This window comes from Neoarius graeffei, chromosome 1, assembly GCF_027579695.1.
Source record: "Neoarius graeffei isolate fNeoGra1 chromosome 1, fNeoGra1.pri, whole genome shotgun sequence".
Classification (NCBI taxonomy): Eukaryota; Metazoa; Chordata; class Actinopteri; order Siluriformes; family Ariidae; genus Neoarius; species Neoarius graeffei.
This window is the reverse complement of record NC_083569.1, coordinates 59,599,956-59,625,472: the sequence shown is the minus strand read 5'-3', so window position 1 is coordinate 59,625,472 and position 25,517 is coordinate 59,599,956. Positions and strand designations below refer to the sequence as shown.

Genomic DNA, 25,517 nt, shown 5'->3' with positions numbered 1-25,517 from the left:
AAAAAAAGGCATAAGAAATGCTCCATACAGACCCAAATTTATGGTGAAATTGGGCTTTTATTTCATTATAAAAAATTACATTCACACACAATTTGATAGGGACACTTGACAAAGAGACATGTCCTCATGCTGTGTTAATTTAGTTATTCCATGAACATACAAATTACTCACCATCTTGGATCTGTATCAGAAGACAGATAAAGAGGTGTCTGTTCAAACTTTATGTATTTAGTTTTAAATCAAAATCATTACATCATTTGAAGAAAATGTTTTTACAAGGTTGTGTTTCATAATTTTACACAGTAAATCAGCTTCTGACCAACCATCGCTATTCATAACCAGTCAGGTGAATCAAATGAAAAATGTTTAAATAAAATGTTTGACGCAACATATAAAATCAGACTCCAGACTTTCCCTTCATGGACTTAATTTGACAGGAAGAATAAATCATAACTACCTCCATAATTTTACCTAGCAATAGCAGACTGTACAATTACGCTACAACTGTCAGATTCCAAGATTTGATGCGAAGTTTTAGCGTTCAGGTTTTAGTTTCATTTGTGCAATTTGCTATGAAGCTAGAGATTATTTCTAAGAGAGAACTTATCTGCATTTCTCTTTGCATCTAATTAACATCAGTCTAAACAGAATCTGCATCTTTATGTACCTTCTTATGAATCAGCTCCAAGACATAGGACACATGGTGAGAGCACCAGCAATTTGACAAAGAATAGCTCAGTATTAAGGAAGAAAAATACACAACTCCACTCAAAACATTCTTTTTTTATTTGACAATACATTAAAAAAACTTTGCTTTTAAATTTTTATCCTCACTATGTTACAAATTATGCCAAAGCCCTCAATTTTTAAAGGAGTTATTCAAATAATATTCCCTTTTTATTCCAATACTATGCATTTACAGTCAGACATCTCTTTGGAAAGCAGGAAGTAGAAACAGGACAAAACAGGAACGAGGTTAGGTACAATTTTTCCCTCTTCCATTAAACTAAACATTCAAAGACTTTGCAGATGTGGTTCATAGAACTAGAAGTGAATGAACAGACCATATGCAGCAGTCTATTCAATATTCTACTGACTCAAAGACCTATTCAATATTTCTCTTCTATTTCCAATGTCACATCAGTTTATTTTTAAATCTTGCTCATGGAAAACTGTTTTAATGGTAGCCTGTGCAAGTGAAGAGCACAGATATACTTCCTATATACTCATTATAAACACACACTTTTTTATTTAAATTTTTTTTTTAAACACACATTCACACACATACACAGATTTACTGTGTGGTCCCTATACTGCAAAGCAAGCAGTTCAGGTCTGATATCTACTTTAAATCTTGCATCACATTTAAAAATAGACATGCATGAATGGTTACAGCCAATCTTTCCTGAGCAGCAAAAAATACAATCTAAGTATTTCTGAATATATTAATTTGAGATTGCAGAAATAAATAACTGCTCCTTATAGACTAAAAGCATATTGTCTCCTTTTGTTAACATAGTAAGGCTTGATTCACTTTCAGTTCATTACAAATAAATGGCTGTGTATCAAGTTCAAGTGTCTAATCTGCATTCCACACTATAATCTGTATAGTGTGTCTTCAGAGAGTCCTGATAATGCCAGGATCAGGCTACACAATATTTTTGTCTTTCATGATAGTCACCATGGCCAATTAGGCAATTATAGTGCCATAAATTCTTGCTGTGTCTTGGTCAGGAGACTGGCAACACGACAAGTTACACCTCAACCAATCATTGATGTCCTTGCATGTCATCAGAGAGGAAGGTCACGAAATAGCCAATCATGGCTACAGAAGGAATATCAAGGATCATGCCACGGGAGTTGTCAAACTAGGTGAGAAAATACGAAAAATTCTGACATGCTAAACTTTTTGGAAGGGTGTCATGGGGCATCCCGGACACCTCATCACTGTTCTTTGATTATGCGACACTACAAGGCCTATTCGTTGTTTCCAACTTTCATATTTGGGCCTGACACTGGAAATTTGTCAGAAACAACAAAATCATGTTCAAATCAGGCTGAATTTGTGTAGTTTGATCCCCGCATAAGACACAGCTATTTTAACATTATGAATACAAATTGGGCTGAAAAAAGTACAATCACATGCAGAACTCAGTAGTATTTAAAAAAAAAAGAAAAAAGAAGTGTATACACACACTTTCAAACCATCCCTCTATCCTGTGTCCTTTTTTCATGCCATCCTTGACCCTCCCTCCCCAAACATATTCTAATAAAGTCCATTCCCTTGCCAGATGCAGTAGTAATATCTAAAACAGTCCCTTCTAAAACTGAGAGGCTTCTATGCCAGACCCATCTCCTCCAGTACACTCCTTGGAGACTCATCCTCCTGAGACAGACAAAAGAAAAAGGTTAGGGTGCACTGGAAAATCAGGCACCAATAATTTTAGGTCCTTTTTGACACACTGCTTTCATTTTCTAAGATACACATCTCAACATTATACAATGTTTCAGAAGAGCCTCTGCTATTACTTATTCATTGCTGACACATTCACACTAAATCACCATTTTTTTCAGTGTTGCCAAATTAGGCAGCATCCGCTAAGATTATGATATTTTTAATTACCTTGAGCTAAAAAAATTAAATAAAAATAAAAGGCCTACAGCTGGCAGCCAAAATTCTGGACACCAGTCAGCAACATGCATGCGGAAACTTTTTAATGGCTGAAGGCAAGAACAAGATTTCTGTTTTAAAGGGTTTAAGACAGTGATGGATTTGCAAAATAATTATCAGTGATTTTTTTTTTTTTGCATTTCTATCCAGTTTTTCAATTAAGTTCTATACACAAACATGAATAAACAAGTAAAATAATCTATGCAATAGTACAACAAAGCAAATTAATAATCAATATAAAATAATTTGGATTTTTTTTTTGTTGTTTTCAGGACAGTATACGCTAAAGTTCAGTTTAAGACCATTTCTATCTCAGTTCATCGCTACATTCAGGTAATAGCCATATAGGGATATATCCAAAATCAGTCTTAACCAGAATCTATGGTAGACTCCAGACCAGGAATATGACCAAATCAGATTTTTAAGAACTACAGCATAATTACATTTTGTGTGAAAAGGCACCAATATACAAACACATACACACCTCTTGCAACAGATCAGCCTGTTCAATAGCCTTGAGCACACTTTTTTTTGAAGTGTCCTGGATTTCTCCCCCCATCAGAAATTCATCCAAGATAAAGTAAGCCTTCTCAAAATTAAAAATGATGTCAAGCTCACACACCTAGAGGAGGTTAGACACAAATGTGGTAGCAAAGTACAAATTAGAGAATCTGAATTCCGAATACAATTTAGTTTTGCAGCATATGATTCAAAACACTGTTTCTACTATGTGGGTTAAGAAAAACATTCAAGAATGGTCATTAAAAAATTCAAATAACCTGGGGTGGGTTTTCCAAAAGCCTCTTAACACTAAGAGCAGCTTAACTAGGAGAGTGTTCATTGTGCTGCTCACTCTACCATTTAATGATGATCTTTTTGCTGCGATGCTTTTGGGAAACTCAGGCCTGATTTTTAGACACTGTGCAAGCAAAAATGCTACAGAGAAAATAGGATCAGAAATGAAGAACAAAATGGTAGAAAGAACAGAAAAAAGGTCTTCTGAGGCCAAAGCCAGGAAATGTATAGAGGGAAATATACTGGGGAAAAAAGCTAATGACAAATAGACAGGCTAGGGTCAGTGAAGGTGACGGACAAAAAGATAGCTGGAGAAAATTGAGGAATGACTCACACTGCCAAAGTACTTATCCAGCAGCTCCACAAAACGATGGATGACCTCTAGGGTAATCAGCTCATTGTCCTGCTCTTCAACTGCACAGCAGAAATAGAGACTGGCATATCTACACACACACACACACACACACACACACACACACACACACACACACACACACACAGGTGAGAACAGAGGCTAACTAACAGATTTCCAAATATACAATTTTATTGTGTTTAACACACGTACATACATGTAACAAACATCAGACAAATACAGAAGCACATGTATGCAAGTGTGACTTATGTATCTAGACAGGAAACATAGAGAATGCTGATAACAGAGGAATAGAGACTGAATCAATACGTATAACCCATCTTACCGTGAAACTGTCTACCAACTTTCTGCTCTTTCTGAATGCGTAAAGCTTTGTGATGCACAACAAAAAGTTTGCATTTCTTCAGCAGTCTATGTCAGAAAAATATGAGAGATAATTTTAATCTTTAAGATAAATCTCATGGACTACTTTAGGCCGAATCACTGTGGCTGCATACACAGAGAAGCCTTTTCTGTAAGAGCCCTCTAGTGGGCAGAACATAAATATGCTCAATGGAACACACCTCTACACAGCACCAAACCATCAAGTCTAAAATCAGGTACCATATATTGTGCGACGGCAGTGCTAAAAACCAGAGCGAAATTATGAGAATGGTTAAATAACTGCTGAAGCTGTCTATAGCGAGATTTACACTGGCTAATGTCACCCTGCTTCACAGAACAGCAGGTAAGGAGTAATAGGTGTCATATTTAGATGTGATGTATGGTTCCACACTGACGCACTAAATCAGTCATTCCTAACATCTGATTTGGTAACTTCTGACATTTAATGTTAACTCAGTCCATAGAACCTTAAAAAAGGCCAGGTTTCACACTGAAATATGAAATGTTATTATTATATTGAATATTATACAACTGGAGAGAACACACAAGGAGATTCTTGTCTCTCTGCGCATGTATGAGCTACATTTGCCCATTATCACCACAAACATATAGCTGACCTTTAGAATAAGTGTACAGAGTAAGTGTGCATGTGTGTCTGCACATTGTGCAACTATGAAAAGTTGTGCAATCTAATCTTCCGCACCAGCAGGTCACCTGTTTGTGTATACATGTTACCAGTAGACAGTGCAATAGATCCATAAAGACAGCATGCACAGCTATGAAGCACCAATTCAACAGATGCTTGATATAGAAACACATAGAAAATAATTTCACTTTCCCTCTTGAACAAAATTGGTCTTTAAAACCAAAATAAATCAATAAGCTACAGTTTAAGCTACAGTTTGCATGATTATTAATGAAGTTGTAACGACTGGGTGATTCCTGCATCATTTTAAAAAGCAACGATTTAAATGAAACAAGGCAACAATAATTAATCAATTATCTATTTTAATTTATTATAAACTGAATATTGCTGAAAAAAGACAAACAACTGATGTGAAAACAATAATTCTTAAAATGCATATGTAAAACAGACCAGCAAAGTGATTTTCCCAAAACTCTGATACTTAAAAACAGTGTGTGAAATATCTTGAAAATCAGAAATGGCCAACAGGGCTCTTAACTTTTCAATGTTCATGGTCAGCATTAAAAGTTGATGGCCAGTGTGAATGTATGCTCATAATGCACTTGTCTGCTTCTGTTTCGTTCGATTTGTCCCTCACCCATACACAGTGATGGGAATAACAGCGTTAGAAATAAACGGCGTTACTAACGGTGTTATTTTTTTTAGTAACGAGTAATCTAATTACTTTTTACATCGTTATAACACCGTTCCTGTTACTTACAATAAAATGCTATGCATTACTTTATTAAAGCTGTTTTCATCTGGCACGCTGCTCGTTCAGCCTTTCTTTACTCTGCTTTAGTGTGGGGCAGGGGAGATGCGAGACAACAGCATAGTAAGCCAATCAGAGTAGATTTGGACAACATACTGTACGTACAACATACGTAGGTAGGCTACGTCTACTGTACTACTGCGCACACTTTCAATCAGAAGACACAGCGATGGCGAGCGGTCAGCCCAAGACTGCGTTTTCAAATTGGAAATACAGCCATTACTTTTCATTACTTGAAATAAAAGGCAAAAATGTCTACGTGCAATGCACATTATGTCGAGGAACAAAGCGTTTGTCCTCGTCAGTGGCCAGTAATTCAAACCTTATGAAACACATAATGACTTATGTCATTAAACACATTCAACATTCACTTTTATTATGATTACACTAACTGAATTTGATTTTTTTTTTTTGGGGGGGGGGGACACAAAATGTAACGGAATAATTACTTTCCCTGGTAATTAGTTACTTTTATGACAAAGTAACTCAGTTACTAACTCAGTTACTTTTTGGGAAAAGTAACTAGTAACTATAACTAATTACTTTTTGAAAGTAACGTGCCCAACACTGCCCATACACGTCTAGTTGCATACACATGACCCTCGGATGCCTGATGCACATCTAGTGTGTGTTTTTTGAAGTTCTGTGAGCCCAACACAAGAAGAGCATTCGCATACTTGTGATATTTGTCAGTTTTCAGTCCGGGTTTTCTAACAGCGTACGGACCATAAATTGAACGGCAAGGTCGGCAAAACATCTGTTTTTGTCTATTTGAGTACAACAACCAATTGTATGTCTGCAGCCAACCTGGTTTAAATGTCCTCTCCCGCTTTTCTTCCTCATATCACTTCTTAGTAGCTTTGATTTCTTCTTCTGCTTCACTTTTTTCTCAGGCAAACCCAGAAACTTCCACATGATTGTCACGAAAAGGCGAAAAAGCGCACTCCTGTAGAATCTCGCGCCACAATGTCAGCAAAATGTAATGTGATAAACTGCTCATTTAAGAGATGGCAGCTGATTCGCTTTCGTTTTACAGATTTGTGACGTATCTGGCAAAATAACCAATGAAAACAATCCTTGCAAAAGGTGTACGTGTTGTGTTAGGGACATGGTAATACAAGCATGAAATCGTCAAGTGTTAGGGACATAGTAATACAAGCATGAAATCGTCAAAATGTATGTTGACGGGCAGGCCAATGTTTGTGGCATGATGGACTCGCTACTTTTTATAGTTTATGGCCCGACGAAAAAGTTGATAGCGTCGGGCTACCGGGCACGCGGTAATTTCGCACACTGCTTAAAAACAGTCCTCCAGAGCTGAAATGAATGAATTTTTCATTGTTTTTATTTGTGTGTAAATCCTTCCATAAAAAAATAAAATTAAATAAAATGGACATAATGACCAAATAGTTACTGGCCATTTTGGTCAACTAACAGGGTGTCCAGAAGCAATAGGTCAACCAAAGAGAATAATTATTAGCAATGTGTGTATAGAATATAATATTTTAAACACAACATAGAAGCTCAGTGCTCTTCATAAATGCAATATGGCTCAATTAAATTTGCTCTTCTAAAATGATTTTGGGTGGCACAGCGGTGCAGTGGTTAGCACTGCCGCCTCACAGCATGAGAGTTCCAGTTTCAAACCTCATGGCCAACAGGGGCTTTTCTGTGTGGAGCTTGCATGTTCTCCCCATGTCTGCATGGGTCTCCTCCGGGTGCTCTGGTTTCCCCCACAGTCCAAAGCCAGTTAAGACTTAGGTTAACTGGCTACTCTAAATGGCTCAAAGGCATGAATATGTGTGAAAGGTTGAGAGGAGAAAACCTCCATAATAATTCAGTAGAAGACAATGGAAAACCAATACTGTATTTCTTCCCTAGAATTTGATGGCTGGAGCCATGACAGTGGCTACATCACTGCAGTGATATGCCAAATACGCAGTTCCTATTCCACTTTAATTGGAACTTGTTCTTGATTCTAAGATCCTTGTTCTTGGCTGGCAGGAGTGGAACCCAATGTGGTCAAACTAATCTGGTCATTTTCCTCTGACCTCTCTTATCACCAAAACATTTATACAGACAGAACTGTTGCTCACTCAATGTTTTTTTTTTTGCACCATTCTGTGTAAACTCTAGAGACTATTGTGTGTGAAAACCCCCGAGAGCAGCAGTTTCTGAAATACTCAAACCAGTCCATCTGGCACCAACACCCATGCCACAGTGAAAGTCACAGAGATCACAATTTTTCCCATTCTAATGTTCGACAGGAACATTAATTGAAGCTCTTGATTTGTATCTGCATGACTTTATACATTGTGCTGCTGTCGAGAAATTGGCTGATTAGATAATAATAGATCGGTAGAATATGACTTCACAATAAATATTAAAAAAAGAATGTTATTTCTGAGGCATCATATATATATTTAGTGCATCACCTCACCTCTTGTAGACTATCTTTAGGTCTCTCCACTCCAGGAAGCTACACATTTTGGGCTTCCGAGCCAGCACCACCTGCATGAGTTCTCGCACCATTTTTTTCTTGTCACGCTCAGCTGTAGCTGTATACCATTTCTGCAGCCGCAGCTTCCCCTGCCGGCTAAACAACAGCATGAAACGCATCTACACATACACACACACAGCGAGAGAGAGAGAGAGAGAGAGAGAGAGAGAGAGAGATAATAGGGAATTGTTCATTATCACCTTTGAAATAAACAAAAATGCAAATTCCCAGTGATTGTACATAGAGCAAGCTAAAAACAGGCTACAGCACATAAAGAACAAGCTGTTATATAAATGTTAGGGCAATGCTTACTGACAGCTCTGTTTATCTTTATATGTCTTCATACAAAGATACACAAGGGGGAGCAAAGTAATTAACAAATGTTTAATCAATCTGCTTTTTTAATAACACTCAACATTTTAATAGGTGTGCAACAGATTTAAATCACAGATAATTCTTGCAACATAAATAGACCAAAGTTCTCTAAAACATCAAATAAATGTAGCCTAAAAAAGAAAACTACTGATAAAAATGGTCAACTTTGGCTCATGCAAATGTTAGATCATTTGGCTCCTCTGCAGCATTTCAACCTCATTCATAATTTCAAATTAGACCATTATCTGGGTTGATGTATTTCACATCTGTTAAATATTTGAGAGACTTAGAGAGCACTGCTTTAGTCCCTGTGGTTCTGGCCTACATATACCATCCTCCATTGAGCTCACTCCATTCACAACTAGTAAGCTCGTAAACTAGTAAGCTCATAGAGTCTCAATTCAGTCCTCATGGGGTGAGGGCTGTTCTCTGATTATGTATTTACTCTGGTCCAGTTAATCAGACGGTCTGCTGTCCTGGTGCAGTTATAGACTTGCTGAGAGCCTGTATAGGACCAGTGCTGGTAACTGGATGTTACCATGACACTACATTTCTACATCTCCAGAACAATTTGAACAAAATGTTTGTACTGTGAAATGATGAAGCAAGTTTAATCAATGGTAGAAGGTATCAGTATGGACAATCTGGGCTAGCACAGATATATGGTATTTATTTTGGAATTCAATAAATATCAACATGTATGTACATTCCTGATAAATTACTACACACAATACGCCTTTACATATGTGCTAGTAGCACATAAAAATATTGTCCTATGATGTAACATGATGAAAACTCATTAACTGGATGCAGAAGCTTCATTCACAGATGGCTTAAAGGACCAGGGAAGTATACACATAAAGGAATGCAAAAGTGCTTGCTTTACATATGAAACAGCCTTTCAGAGACACCCTGTTAAATAAATTACATCTTCAATGCCACTTCATATACAGTGTATCATATGCATACACATCAATGTCAATTAGACCAATATGTGTGACTACACTTTGTCCAAACCACTGATGCATGTCCACTCACTCTGGCTAATTAATGCATTCCCATATCCCAGGCATCATACTGATAGTTTTTTTTTTCTTTTTAAAATCTGGTACCATCTTCCTCTAGCCTGGTGTGATAAGGAGTGTAAAGAAAATATTAAATCGAGGATGTAGCCAAAAATAGCATTCTCCAAAGATGGAAGGACTGCAGCTCTCTGCTTATGTAGAACATCAGGTGTACATGTTCTCATTTAAAATATATATTTACCAAGATTCATTAAGTCGTATTTTGGTGAAAAGAAACACACGAAGACATGGATAAATCACAACTAAGAAACCAGTCAAGGCCAATCAGTGAAAGTGATAGCCAACACAGTGTATAATCTGGCTGAAAATGAACCATCACAAAAACACTGTAGTTAGTTTCAAAAACATGCAAAAAAAAAAAAAAGCAAAACGTGTTTTACAGTTACTATTAATATACAAACATTTGTTTAAAAAAAACAACCATACCACAGTTTACAGCTAATCTAATGATGTTACTTACTGTGGTGAATGTTCTCTGTTGTTTGTATAAGTCTAGTTTCACAAAAAAAAAAAGGAGAGACAACTTATATTGTAGCAAAATGAAATATGTCAAGCTGTCTGAATAATGAGTGCTACATTTTCTAACCAATGATCATAGGTTAGGTTGTTTAGGCATGAAGGGCAATGTATGACAAATAAAAAAAAAATAATTCATGCTGAATGTACAAATGTATTAATATTGAATGCTTTCAGAACTGTTGGATGAATTTCAGTTCATCAGGGCACACAAACTATTTGAAAAGTCACAAATGAAGCCTTATCATATTGAACATAAGGGATATAACTTCCTGGCCAGAGTGGTTTCTGGAATACAGGAAGTCTACTGATACATTTCTCTCTAAAGTTCACTTCACCCACTCGCATGATTATGCTTGTGACAAGATTCAAAAGTTGCAATTTCAGCTGTACCTTGCATTCTAATAATCTTATCTTGGCATTTGGAGTAAACTACAGCACGTCTGGACCACTTTTGTTTCTGTATCTGCTTCCTTTAAAGTTATTGTGACACAGCATTTTTTTTAAATAATTATGTATTACAAAATAAATGCTATTACATTTTCGGAAACTTAATAATGTACTTAAAAGAGATACCTACAGTGGTGCTTGAAAGTTTGTGAACCCTTTAGAATTTTCTATATTTCTGCATAAATATGACCTAAAACATCATCAGGTTTTCACACAAGTTCTAAAAGTAGATAAAGAGAACTCAGTTAAACAAATGAGACAAAATATTATACTTGGTCATTTATTTATTGAGGAAAATAATTCAATATTACATATCTGTGAGTGGCAAAAGTATGTGAACCTCAAGGATTAGCAGTTAATTTGAAGGTGGAATTAGAGTCCAGTGTTTTCAATCAATGGGATGACAATCAGGTGTGAGTGGGCACCCTGTTTTATTTAAAGAACAGGGATCTATCAAAGTCTGATCTTCACAACACATGCTTGTGGAAGTGTATCATGGAAAGAACAAAGGAGATTTCTGAGGACCTCAGAAAAAGTGTTGTTGATGCTCATCAGGCTGGAAAAGGTTACAAAACCATCTCTAAAGAGTTTGGACTCCACCAATCCACAGTCAGACAGATTGTGTACAAATGGAGGAAATTCAAGACCATTGTTACCCTCCCCAGGAGTGGTCGACCAACAAAGATCACTCCAAGAGCAAGGCGTGCAATAGTTGGCGAGGTCACAAAGGACCCCAGGGTAACTTCTAAGCAACTGAAGGCCTCTCTCACATTGGCTAATGTTCATGAGTCCACCATCAGGAGAACACTGAACAACAATGGTGTGCATGGCAGGGTTGCAAGGAGAAAGCCACTGCTCTCCAAAAAAGAACATTGCTGCTCATCTGCAGTTTGCTAAAGATCACGTGGACAAGCCAAAAGGCTATTGGAAAAATGTTTTGTGGATGGATGAGACCAAAATAAAACTTTTTGGTTAAAATGAGAAGCATTATGTTTGGCAAAAGGAAAACACTGCATTCCAGCATAAGAACCTTATCCCATCTGTGAAACATGGTGGTGGTAGTATCATGGTTTGGGCCGGTTTTGCTGCATCTGGGCCAGGATGGCTTGCCATCATTGACAGAACAATGAATTCTGAATTATACCAGCGAATTCTAAAGGAAAATGTCAGGACATCTGTCCATGAACTGAATCTCAAGAGAAGGTGGGTCATGCAGCAAGACAATGACCCTAAGCACACAAATTGTTCTACCAAAGAATGGTTAAAGAAGAATAAAGTTCATGTTTTGGAATGGCCAAGTCAAAGTCCTGACCTTAATCCAATCGAAATGCTGTGGAAGGACCTGAAACAAGCAGTTCGTGTGAGGAAACCCACCAGCATCCTAGAGTTGAAACTGTTCTGTACGGAGGAATGGGCTAAAATTCCTCTAAGCCGACTGATCAACAGTTACCGGAAACATTTAGTTGCAGTTATTGCTGCACAAGGGGGTCACACCAGATACTGAAAGCAAAGGTTCACATACTTTGCCACTCACAGATATGTAATACTGGATCATTTTCCTCAATAAATAAATGACCAAGTATAATATTTTTGTCTCATTTGTTTAACTGGGTTCTCTTTATCTACTTTTAGGACTTGTGTGAAAATCTGATGATGTTTTAGGCCATATTTATGCAGAAATATAGAAAATTCTAAAGGGTTCACAAATTTTCAAGCACCACTGTATGTGGCCATTCGCATACTGAAGCTGGTGACTTGCTAATTTGAGTATGAACAGTTACCCAAAATAGTAGCGTACCCTTTGGCACTAAAGGGCTTTGTCCTTTTTGAAAACAGTTCATCATTTATGGAAAAGTGCAGATATGCTGCTGAGGGGTCAGTAACCACAAATCATTAAAACAGGAACCTATAGTTAATTTTTTTTGTATACCCCTCATCAAGATCAGGCATACAGTGGGGCAAAAAAGTATTTAGTCAGTCACCAATTGTGCAAGTTCTCCCACTTAAAAAGATGAGAGGCCTGTAATTTTCATCATAGGTACACCTCAACTATGAGAGACAAAATGAGAAAAAAAATCCAGAAAATCACATTGTCTGATTTTTAAAGAATTTATTTGCAAATTATGGTGGAAAATAAGTATTTGGTCAATAACAAAAGTTCATCTCAATACTTTGTTATATACCCTTTGTTGGCAATGACAGAGGTCAAACGTTTTCTGTAAGTCTTCACAAGGTTTTCACACACTGTTGCTGGTATTTTGGCCCATTCCTCCATGCAGATCTCCTCTAGAGCAGTGATGTTTTGGGGCTGTCGCTGGGCAACATGGACTTTCAGCTCCCTCCAAAGATTTTCTATGGGGTTGAGATCTGGAGACTGGCTAGGCCACTCCAGGACCTTGAAATGCTTCTTACGAAGCCACTCCTTCGTTGCCCGGGCGGTGTGTTTGGGATCATTGTCATGCTGAAAGACCCAGCCACGTTTCATCTTCAACGCCCTTGCTGATGGAAGGAGGTTTTCACTCAAAATCTCATGATACATGGCCCCATTCATTCTTTCCTTTACATGGATCAGTCGTCCTGGTCCCTTTGCAGAAAAACAGCCCCAAAGCATGATGTTTCCACCCCCATGCTTCACAGTAGGTATGGTGTTCTTTGGATGCAACTCAGCATTCTTTCTCCTCCAAACACAACAAGTTGAGTTTTTACCAAAAAGTTCTATTTTGGTTTCATCTGACATTCTCCGAATCCTCTTCTGGATCATCCAAATGCTCTCTAGCAAACTTCAGACGGGCCTGGACATGTACTGGCTTAAGCAGGGGGACACGTCTGGCACTGCAGGATTTGAGTCCCTGGTGGCGTAGTGTGTTACTGATGGCCTTTGTTACTTTGGTCCCAGCTCTCTGCAGGTCATTCACTAGGTCCCCCCGTGTGTTTCTGGGATTTTTGCTCATCGTTCTTGTGATCATTTTGACCCCACGGGGTGAGATCTTGCATGGAGCCCCAGATCGAGGGAGATTATCAGTGGTCTTGTATGTCTTCCATTTTCTAATAATTGCTCCCACAGTTGATTTCTTCACACCAAGCTGCTTACCTATTGCAGATTCAGTCTTCCCAGCCTGGTGCAGGTCTACAATTTTGTTTCTGGTGTCCTTTGACAGCTCTTTGGTCTTGGCCATAGTGGAGTTTGGAGTGTGACTGTTTGAGGTTGTGGACAGGTGTATTTTATACTGATAACGAGTTCAAACAGGTGCCATTAATACAGGTAACGAGTGGAGGACAGAGGAGCCTCTTAAAGAAGAAGTTACAGGTCTGTGAGAGCCAGAAATCTTGCTTGTTTGTAGGTGACCAAATACTTATTTTACCGAGGAATTTACCAATTAATTCATTAAAAATCCTACAATGTGATTTCCTGGATTCTTTCCCCCCATTCTGTCTCTCATAGTTGAAGTGTACCTATGATGAAAATTACAGGCCTCTCTCATCTTTTTAAGTGGGAGAACTTGCACAATTGGTGGCTGACTAAATACTTTTTTGCCCCACTGTATCTACTAACTAACAATCATATGTGGGATCTTATTGTCACTGTTTGCTGTAGGTATACTGAAGCATTTCTATCAGCTACTTCATGAACATCTTCACAAAAACAAATTGCGGGTGTCACTTGTGCTTTTTGATAGCTGGTTTAACACCAATGGATGACTGCTAAACCAACTGCTGTGGTCTCAGAAATGAGTTTAGGAACACAATTAACTTGATGCTTCAGGGTCCGTAACACTGTTATAAACATCTGAGTAGGGTAGACTGCATTGGGACGGTGGAACGGGAATGAATTTGAACACATTTTAATCAAAAGTATATTCTGCAGTACTCATACTATAAGAGTACAGTAGACTTTAAAAATCAGTACTACTTGTGGCCACTTAATTACCTTTATTTACTACCTTGTATATGTTGGCCATAGAACCACAACTGAATAGATATGATTTTGGGTATGGGAACATTCTCAGCACAGTAGTGACCCTGACATGTTAAATGTACGAGGCGGAGCAGAACCGCTGTTGTCTTTAAACACTACACCTTTGTATATGTACTGTTCATGAAAAGATTACCATGTAGATCAGAGATACTCATTGCGTGGCTCGTCAAGCTTTAATTGGTGGCTTGCACTCGCATAGTAGCTTATAACAATATGGTAACACAGCCAATACATTTTTTCAAATGTGCTACATAAACATACAGTGAACACTGCACTACAAAAACGCAAACATCTGCATTATACTTAAAATGCAGTTGTTTGCGTTTTTGTAGTATTAAGTATTTTTATTAAGTATTAATTAAGGCTTAATGGTGTTTCCTAAAGGGGGCACTGTTAAACCTGGCCGCAGTGCATGCTAGCTCCGCTAGCCAGCGTGAGATGCAGGCACAACGGATCGGTTTTTAATTAAAAAAGGGCAAAAACCAGCACAAAAACCAAATGAAAATCAGCATGAAGACACCGGAGAGGGGATGAGCAAGCAAACGTCGGGTGTACCCAGTAAAAAACAAAAAGGTACGAAGCATACAAGATGAGCACAGGAAATTTCAAGGAAAGTGGACAGACGAATTCTTCTTTATTCTTCATGGCATGAACCCTCTGTGCTTAATATGCAAACAAACCCGCGCCTGTTTCAAACGAAGGAACTTGGAGCGCCATTTCAAAACTGCACATCCAAATTTCAATGAAAGTTATCCGCCTGGCAGTGAAATAAGAAAGAGGAAAATAGCACAGCTCACTGCTTCACTTTGCGAGCAGTAAAATCTTATCCACAGAACAACCTCCACTGCAGAGCGTTTAACAGAGGCATCTTTTGAGATAGCTTGGATTTTGGCGCGGGCCAAAAAAACGTTCTCAGACTCAGAAATAGTAAAAGACTGATTTTTGGCTTCAGCAGAAATACTGTTCACAGACTTTGACAACAAGGATGCGATCCTTAAACAAGTAAAAGGATTACAGTTGTCTGATTCAACAATAATGAGACGGATGGAAGACATCGGAAAGTACGTGCATGACCAGTTGTTGGCTGATCTGCGCGCCGCACCTTGTTTCAGCATCGCAGTGGACAAAAGCACAGACGTCACCGATGTTGCTCAGCTGTGCATTTGGGTGAGGTTCCCAAAAGAAAACTCTTTTCGAGAGGAAATACTGTGCTTACTACCACTCCATGGCCAAACAAGAGGTGAGTATATTCTGAATGCACTTTTGGTATTTTTTGAGCAAAATCATCTCAGCTGGTCCAAACTTGCAAGTGTGTGTACTGATGGTGCCCCAAGCATGCAAGGCAAAGAGAAGGGTCTTGTTGGCCTCATGAAAAAAAGAGATGAAATTCCCAATTTCATCAGCTTCCACCGCATCATCCATCAGGAGGCACTGGTATCAAAGCTCAGAAACAATGAATTCAAAAATGTGATGGAAAGGGTTGTGCATGTGGTCAATTACATTGTTTCAAGAGCACTAAACCACAGACAGTTCAGACAGTTAATTCAAGACTATGACACAGAGTACAGCGATTTAGTGTTACACACAGTGAAGTGAGATGGTTGTCCCGTGGAAAGGTGCTGGAGCGGTTCCTGAGCCTCCTTCCTGAAATCAACACTTTCTTGGACAGCAAGGGGAAACACCAGCCAGAGTTGAAAGACCCACACTGGATCATACAGCTGGCCCTCCTTACTGACATTACCTGTCACCTGAACGCTCTCAACTTGCAGCTCCAAGGGAGAGACAAGCTTCCAAATGACACACTGAGGGCAGTCAGAGCATTCCAAAACAAAATAACTGCTCTGTGGATACCTGACAGAGAACTCATCCACTTCCCAATACTCAGAGCAACAACCACAAGTGACCCATCTCTGCAGCAGCACTTCAGCTACAGAGGATTTGTTGAAGTTTTGGAGGAACTGAAGGGTGAGTTTGAGTTCAGATTCAGTGATATGACTGAACATAAGGAGATTTTCAATTTTATTCAAAACCCCTTCCATGTGGATGTATCCTCTCTCACTCCAACCTTCACAACTCTGCCCTGGTAATCGTGCCGCTCTGGAGAGTGAAATAATAGAGCTGTAAACAAATACCATTTTCCAAGTTGAACTCAGAGCAGGTGTTGGCCAAACTCAGGTGGTGTTTACATTAGACCGTATCAGCGGATCATCAGATTAACGTTTTTAAAACAATTCGCGTGCACACAGCAACGCCAATACACGGATACGCTCGGCTCCGCAGGCATCCTGCGCTCCAAATCACTCCGCCCTGAACAGCGAGTGCCCTCTGGAGGGTGCGCACTCTGGCCCTGCGCAGCTCACAGAGCGCGCGAGTGAAGCGCACGAGCAGTGATTCAGGACAAATAGCAGGAAGTGAAAGTCCGCGCCATTTTTCAGCAGTCGCGTCACATGACCAACGTGGCATGACCAACGCCAGCGAATCAGGAAGGTGGATGTCACAGTGACGTTGTCCAATGACGACGTCAGCTTGAGCTCAGCACAGCATATCCTCGTTCCTCAATGTTTACACAGCACCGGATCAGATACGTAATGGATTGAATACGTGGGCCCTGGCGGATTCAAGTTGTTCCGCCTGTGGAGTCGTTTCCCGGCGTTTTAATGTGAACGGACAGTGCATCCACGATGAAAACGAGACGGATACGGTCTAATGTAAACACCACCTCAGTTTGGTCTCTGAAACAGACTTTCCCAGTTTGAAACCACTTGCACAAAAAGTGATGTCTTTCTTCATGAGCACATGCACTTGTGAGTCAACATTTTCAACCATGAACACTATCAAGAGGAAACAGAGAAACCGACTGACCCATGCTCATCTTGAATGCCTCACTGTGACTGCAACAACAAACTACAAAAACAACATGAAGAAAGTCAAGGACATGCATGCCAGCTTCCTCTCATTCCAGTATTAAGGTAAATATGGTCTTAATTGAAAATGTATTGGCTGTGTTGTTTCTTTTTTTGTGGGATGTCCAATTTATATGTAGAAATGCACATTTGCAAAAGGGGACTTGGTATGTTGTCGTAAAAATGGCTCTTCCCTTGATTTTGCTCTGCCAATGTGGCTCTTGTGAAAAAAATAGTGAGTATCACTGATGTAGATTGTGTTTTAACTGACCTCTATCCATTCATTATGGTTCAGTTTCTGACTAACATCAGGATACCTGTCCTCCAGCAGCTTTACTGGCTTCCTGTTAAATACCATATTGACTACAAGATTCTGCTTCTCACTTTTAAGGCACTTCATAAGCGAGCACATCCATATCTCCCTGACTTACTTCATATCTCCACACCTTCTTGTACTCTTAGATCCTCTTCTTCCATCAATCTCGTTATATCTCCTTCTCATTTGAAAACCATGGGGTTTAGAACCTTCAGTCGTGTCACCCCCTCACCTCTGGAATGCTCTTCATCATGACATTTGTAATAGTGATTCTCTATCAACCTTCAAAATTCTGCCTTAAAACACACCTTTTCAAACTTGCCTATTCTGTCTGACTTCAGCACTAATTACTTTTGCAATTTTATTTTTGTATTTTAGGCTTTGTATGTTGATTTTTATTGTGTATTGTAAGATGTTCTTGAGTGCCTTGAAAGGTGCCTATAAATAAAATGCATTTATTTAATAGGTTCATACTGGCTGGACATTCTGGGGGAGCAGTAAAACTTGAAATACTGAAAAATCCCTGCACCAAAGCTGTGACTGATACACTCATAGCACTGCAATGCTATGAGTGTATCATTTAGACCAGTGGTTCTCAAACTGGGGGGGACACTCGGCAAGTGGGACGTGTGGTCACAGACCGCTCAGTGGCAAATACAAGGGGCTGGTTTACAGTTGCACCAACAAATAACGAATGTCTTTGTCTTCAGTGCAGCCAATGAAAACGGAGAGTTATTATTTGAAATTTCAGCAAGGAACTTTTATAGACACACCTCGAGTACATAAGAGATCACAGACATCGGAAACACACCACTGTGCAATTGAGTCGAGCTCGTACCATTGCAGCTTCATATAGCCTACTATTAGCTTTTCAATTACCTTTTACCAACAGCCTTTTTAAAGGCTATATCTTGCATATATAGCTAGCCTTCCAATTGCAATAATAATTTAAACAGTCTTTTTAAAGACTATTTCAGCCCTCTTTTCTTGCTTTAAAACGCCATTTAAATCTGATCTTACCATCTCTCTTTCCTACTTGTCAACTTACTTTCTCCTTTGCCTACTTGTCAACCTATTCTTTCTCCTTTCTTTAATCTTTCTCCTACTTTTTTCTCTTTTTCCCCCACTTTTTTCTTCGATTAAAAATTGTAAGGTCCAACACCGTATCACAGTTAATTATATTTTGACAATTACATTAAGCACGGTTTGTAGATTGCTCATTTTAGCAGAGCTAAGTCTGGTGCGTGGTGGTAAGGTGCTAGCATTCTTAGCTGAGCAAGTCCCTTTGCTACGTTCACACTTACAGCATAACGATCTTTTATTGGGTTAATAAACAATATGAACAAATTTCTAATTCATGAAAAAAGAGCTGGTCCCACTGATGCACCAGTTCCCAAAAAATCAAAACTCCGCAAATATGACGAAAGTTATTTACAATACAGTTTTTCTGTTACTGGCACACTGGAACCACGGCCGCAATGTGTCGTTTGTGCGGAGGTGCTTGCCAGTGACTGCATGAAACCGTGCAAATTAAAGAGGCATTTGGACACCAAGCACCCTGACGTGAAAAACAAACTGGTGGATTATTTCAAAAGAAAGCGTGATGCCCTTCAGCTACAAAAGTCCACCATAACCAAACATACCACCGTGTCTAGTCAGTGTCTCAAAGCTTCGTACGTGGTCTCCCAAAGAACAGCTAAACTTGGGGAGCCACATACTATAGCCGAGACACTGATTTTGCCTGCAGCACAGGATATTTGCAGAATAATGCTGGGGGAGAGTGCCGCCGCTAAACTTAGTGACATTCCACTATCCAATGACACTGTAGCTCGCAGGATCTCTGATTTGGCCAGTGATGTTAAGGAGCAATTGCTACAACTACTTATGGCCCTTTTCCACTACCCTTTTTCAGCTCACTTCAGCTCGCTTCAGCTCACTTCAGCCCGACACGGCTCGCGTTTCGACTACCAAAAACCAGCACGACTCAGCTCGCTTCAGCCCTGCTTAGCCCCTAAAACTCGCACCATTTTGGAGTGGGGCTGAAGCGAGCCAAAGCGAGCCGAGTGAGGCTAGGGGCGTGAGCAGACACTCCCCTGCGCACTGATTGGTGAGGAGGAGTGTCCTCACATGCCCACACACGCCCCGCGAGCATGCTGGGATCTGTAAACACCGCAAACCCGGAAGGAGAAGAATTATGAATTACGAGAATTTCTGAAGCCTTATGCGCCTCGCCTCATCTATACGCTCTTGCCAGTATCTGTTGGCATTGTCGGTGACAACAAGCCACAGCACCAAGACCAGCAACACTAACGACTCCATGTCCTCCATGTTTATTGTTTACTATTCGGGTCGTGAGACTACCGCTTAAAAGCTCACTGATGTCACTGTTTGCGCTGCTTAACGACATCACCTGACGTCCACCCACTTTCGCTAACTCCACCCAATGTGTCCACCCACTTCCAGCCAGCATGGTTCAGCGCGGTTGTAGTCGAAATGCAACTCCAACAGCCCCGCTCAGCTCGACTCAGCACGGCACGGCTCAGCCCGACTCAGCAGGGTTTGTAGTGGAAAAGCGGCATTAGACAGGGTCCTTACTATGCATTGCAGTTAGATGAGTTGATTGATATTGCTGGGCAGGCTCAGGTGCTTACCTATATAAGGTTTGTGAAAGACCAGTGGATTGAAGAGGATGTTCTGTTTTGTCTTCCTCTTCAAACCTGTACAACTGGGGAAGCAATCTTTCACCTTATTGACTTGTTTGTCAAAAATGCAGATTTGCTCTGAGAGAAGTGTGTTGGTATTTGTACGGATGGGGCGCGATCAATGACAGGACATGAGAGTGGCCTAATGACACGCCTTCAATGGGTAGCTCCGTTAGCAAGATGGACTCATTGCATGATCCATCGCAAGGCACCTGCAGCTAAAAAATGACGACGCTCTTCCAGTCTGTGCTTCAACAGGCAGTTCAGATGATAAATTACATTAAGTCGCATCCACTGAACTCATGGTTATTTAGGGTCCTCTGTCAGGAAATGGGTTCTGGGCATGAACAGCTGCTCTTGCACACAGAGGTTCGCTGGCTTTCCAGAGGGAGTGTGTTACAGCACTTGTATGAGCTGCGAGAAGAGGTGAAGTTGTTTTTGACCGAAAGCAATTCGGAACTGGCCAAACACCTCCATGATTCCCTGTGGCTAGCTTCCTTGTCATATTCGGTCAACATATTTGACAGACTGAATAGTCTGAATCTGTCTTTGCAAGGCCGAGATTCCAATGTATTGGTCCTTGCTGACAGAGTGGATGCTTTCATCCAAAAACTTGTGCTCTGGCATGACCGCATAATTGTCGGAAATTGTGACGTTCCCCAGCTTCGCAGATTTCATCACTGAGGCACGCGGCAGTAATTTCTCCTCTATTTTTCAATCAGCTGCAGATCACCTGTCTGGGCTTAAGCAGCAGTTAGTTTCTTATTTCAAGGAGGACTACCGGGTTCGGGACCCATTTGTTTGCACTGCAAATGATTTGTCACTGCACATGCAAGAGCAGCTTATTGAGCTGAAGAGTGACAAGGCTGAAGCACCTTTTTAGCACCTGTTCTCTTACATCCTTCTGGGTAACACTGACACAGGAGTACTCCTAGCCCTGTGATGTTGCCTTAAAAATTCCCCTACCTTTCGCGTCAACATACTTGAGTGAGGCAGGCTTTTCAAAACTGACCGCGCTCAAAACTAAGTACCGCAATCGCGCACAGATTGAGGATGACCTGAGGCTGTGTTTAACTAAAATTGAGCCGAGAATTCGATAACTCTGCCAAACAAAGCAGGCTCATGTGTCACACTGAGACATTTGTTAACACTACCTCCGGTAGAGTTTGTTCGTTCATGTGTTTGTTTGTTAGCAACTTTGCAGAAAAAAAATGTACAGACGGATTTTCATGAAAATTTTACCAGATACGTGTCTTGACCCAATGAAGAACTTAAATGTTGGAGGTGATCCGGAACCGCGCCTGGATCCAGAAATTTTTAAAAGGATATTGGGCAAAACTAAACATTTTCAGTTTCGGACTGTATTGTCTAACATTGTAATAATACAATAATACACAACACTAAAAAACAGCCCAATAATAATAATAATTATTATTATTATTATTGGGGGGGGGGGGCTCAAAGTACACTTGCTACAGTCGGGGGGGGGGTCCGCAAATGTTTGAGAACCCCTGATTTAGACTGTCACTAAAGTCAGTGTCATTGCTGTTGAGAATGTGCCACCACTAAATAATACCTATCCGCTGGTAGTCAGGGTCTAGGGGAGCTAACGGAGCGTATACAGCAACAGATGGGCGATAGTCATTAGTGGCAATCCTATGTGTAGATGTACCTGATAAAACGGACAAAAAATATGCGTCTTATGCCATGTACACACGTAGCCGGGTATTTTTAAAACCGAACATTTCCCCCCCCCCTCCGTTTATAAAAATGTTTTATCCACACCACCTCGTCTTCGAAAAAAATCCCTTCCACACATAACCAAACATCTGCGTTTTCAATCACATTCATAAGCATTCCAAACCTGTAGATGGTTATTTCCCCAAATCTTACCCCCTAATCACATCGCCTGTGCTCTTGGAGCAGTAGTTGGGCTTCTAAAATTAAACATGTAAATAGCACCTGCACAATAATTAACGCTTTCAAGGCACTACTCCGATCCATTACTCTTTAGCTAGCCGCACAACTACGCCAATTTTCAGCGTACCGAGCCAACTGAAGTCGCGAGTCAGGCGTAAAGACTAGTTTTCGATGGTACCGACTCATCTCACAGCCGATTCGAAAAACTAATCGGGAGCCAGACTGATCGGCGAGAGTCGCTAGCAATAAATAGCCAGTCATATCTTTCGCATATAACACGTGACATCATTAAACACAATTTCTAGCGTGAGAAATACGTGTTGGTAGCACCTAATGCAGGTATATACTGTAATTCCATAGACTGAAGCTTTATCCATAGACACAGTGGGCTGGAAAGCCACTCTGCTCAAGTTGTGTGGCTGAATTCCAAATCGCTTTAACTCCCCTATATAAGTGCACTATTTAAGGTTGGAAATAATAGCTCGTGCAGCCTAGATAGTGCGCTACATATTCCATGTTGTGTCATTTGTAATTCAGCCTGTAGCATCTTCAAGTGTTGGATTTAACAGTAACTATATCCAATAGCCAATCACAAAGCTATTAAGTTGTCACGTGTCGCTTCAATCGCGACTGCGCTCGTAAACAGTCGGGGGATATGTGCGTGCCCTGTCGGGAGTCGGCTCTGAAATGGGTCGGTTCGGTACCGCGTGGATCGCCGTAGTGTGCGGCTAGCTTAAGTCCATGCTTAATCTGGCCTCTGCAGTAAACAAAGGTCGCACGTTTGACGTCAGGGCAGATTTGTTGTCATTTTTTTGGCGCAGATTGTGACGTTCTAAAACGCAAACCTCCGGTTATCTCTGTCTACACGAAAAGGCATACACGGAGTTTTCAAAAATCTTCACTTTGTCCGGAGTTTTTTTAAATATTCGTTTTTGATGTGTTTTCATGTGGATGACAGGCCAAAACGTAGAAAAATATCTTCGATTTAGCAGATACCCGGCTACGTGTGGACGGGGTCTTAGATAGGTGTATTTTTTAAGTAGTCACTGAGACCCCGTCCACACGTAACCGGGTATCTGCTAAATCGAAGATATTTTTCTACGTTTTGGCCTGTCATCCACATGAAAACACATCAAAAACGAATATTTAAAAAAACTCCGGGCAAAGTGAAGATTTTTGAAAACTCCGTGTATGCCTTTTCGTGTAGACAGAGATAACCGGAGTTTTGCGTTTTAGAACGTCACAATCTGCGCCAAAAAAATGACAACAAATCTGCCCTGACGTCAAACGTGCGACCTTTGTTTACTGCAGAAGCCAGATTAAGCATGGACTTAAGCTAGCCGCACACCACGGCGATCCACGCGGTACCGAACCGACCCATTTCAGAGCCGACTCCCGACAGGGCACGCACATATCCCCCGACTGTTGACGAGTGCAGTCGCGATTGAAGCGGCACGTGACAATAGCTTTGTGATTGGCTATTGGATATAGTTACTGTTAAATCCAACACTTGAAGATGCTACAGGCTGAATTACAAATGACACAACACGGAATATGTAGCGCACTATCTAGGCTGCACGAGCTATTATTACCAACCTTAAATAGTGCACTTATATAGGGGAGTTAAAGCGATTTGGAATTCAGCCACACAACTTGAGCAGAGTGGCTTTCCAGCCCACTGTGTCTATGGATAAAGCTTCAGTCTATGGAATTACAGTATATACCTGCATTAGGTGCTACCAGCACGTATTTCTCGCGCTAGAAATTGTGTTTAATGATGTCACGTGTTATATGCGAAAGATATGATTGGCTATTGCTCGCGACTCTCGCCGATCAGTCTGGCTCCCGATTAGTTTTTCGAATCGGCTGTGAGATGAGTCGGTACCATCGAAAACTAGTCTTTACGCCTGACTCGCGACTTCAGTTGGCTCGGTACGCTGAAAATCGGCGTAGTGTGCGGCTAGCTAAAGAGTAATGGATCGGAGTAGTGCCTTGAAAGCGTTAATTATTGTGCAGGTGCTATTTACATGTTTAATTTTAGAAGCCCAACTACTGCTCCAAGAGCACAGGCGATGTGATTAGGGGGTCGGATTTGGGGAAATAACCATCTACAGGTTTGGAATGCTTATGAATGTGATTGAAAACGCAGATGTTCGGTTATGTGTGGAAGGGATTTTTTCCGAAGACGAGGTGGTGTGGATAAAACATTTTTATAAACGGAGGGGGGGGGGAAATGTTCGGTTTTAAAAATACCCGGCTACGTGTGTACATGGCATGAGTAGCTTACACAGGTATGTATCCACCGTTTCCGCTTTTGTTCATAAATAGCTCTACAGTATATGGAAAATCTGAAATCTAATTAAAAAAACATTTTAAACAACATCACAGTTGTATGAGGTGTTGAAGCTGTCAAACTGCAATAGAAACGAAGTGACTTATCTAAGCAGTTACTTAGCTAGCTATGCTAAGAGGTTAAACTGGGGAAGGACTACACAGGTTTTGCGTTAACTACCGACACAAACAACTTTGACATATTCGACACATACTGACCTCTCTCCTATACACACACACACACGACAAACACTGAGGTAAATAACTTGCAGCACTATAAATTAGTAAAATATTTTATATTAATTTATCCACGACGTTATCACCGAGGACAGGTTTTTATTATAATAATTCCTTCCGGTTTCATTAGAATTTGAACTAGCTAGCAAATAGCTGTTCTGCTTGCTTTTAGCTCATCCGGTAACGTGAGCTGACAAAGTCTCTTCTCTCGGTTTCAGCAGCGCGAATTAACTTACCATTTTCTCAGCTTCTCAAGAGTGTCCAGTGTAGTCAAAATATACGAGAAAGACGTTTTAATCAGAAACACAAAATACTAGTAATTCATGTCTATTTTACACTCCTACTAGTTCGGTGGGTTCAAAAACCCCATTGAGACTGAAGAGGAAGCGTCATCGCCTCCTGTGCGCATGCGCACTGCGTATTACCGCTTCAAGAGGCTCCTTCCGTTCAGGGAATCATGTCATGGCTCGGTAACTAGGAGATTCGCTTTCCTGCCGTCACTTATGCGTTTAACGATTGGTTTAAT

General features: G+C 40.3%; 1 protein-coding gene across 2 annotated transcripts; it reads right to left on the bottom strand.

Moving 5' to 3' along the window:
• Positions 1–768: 768 nt before the first annotated feature.
• On the bottom strand, positions 769–25,405 carry ap1s1 (adaptor related protein complex 1 subunit sigma 1). 2 transcript variants are annotated; one of them, XM_060935736.1, is made up of 6 exons: positions 25,228–25,405; positions 10,101–10,132; positions 8,121–8,299; positions 3,801–3,909; positions 3,156–3,293; positions 769–2,386 (listed from the first exon to the last, which is right to left on the bottom strand). In XM_060935736.1, exons 3-6 carry the CDS (start codon positions 8,297–8,299, stop codon positions 2,339–2,341), a joined length of 474 nt encoding a protein of 157 aa, XP_060791719.1. In that variant the 5' UTR covers positions 10,101–10,132; positions 25,228–25,405; the 3' UTR covers positions 769–2,338. The 2 variants fall into 2 exon arrangements, with proteins under 2 accessions (XP_060791719.1, XP_060791712.1); XM_060935729.1 differs by lacking the exon at positions 10,101–10,132.
• Between the last annotated feature and the right edge of the window lie 112 nt (positions 25,406–25,517).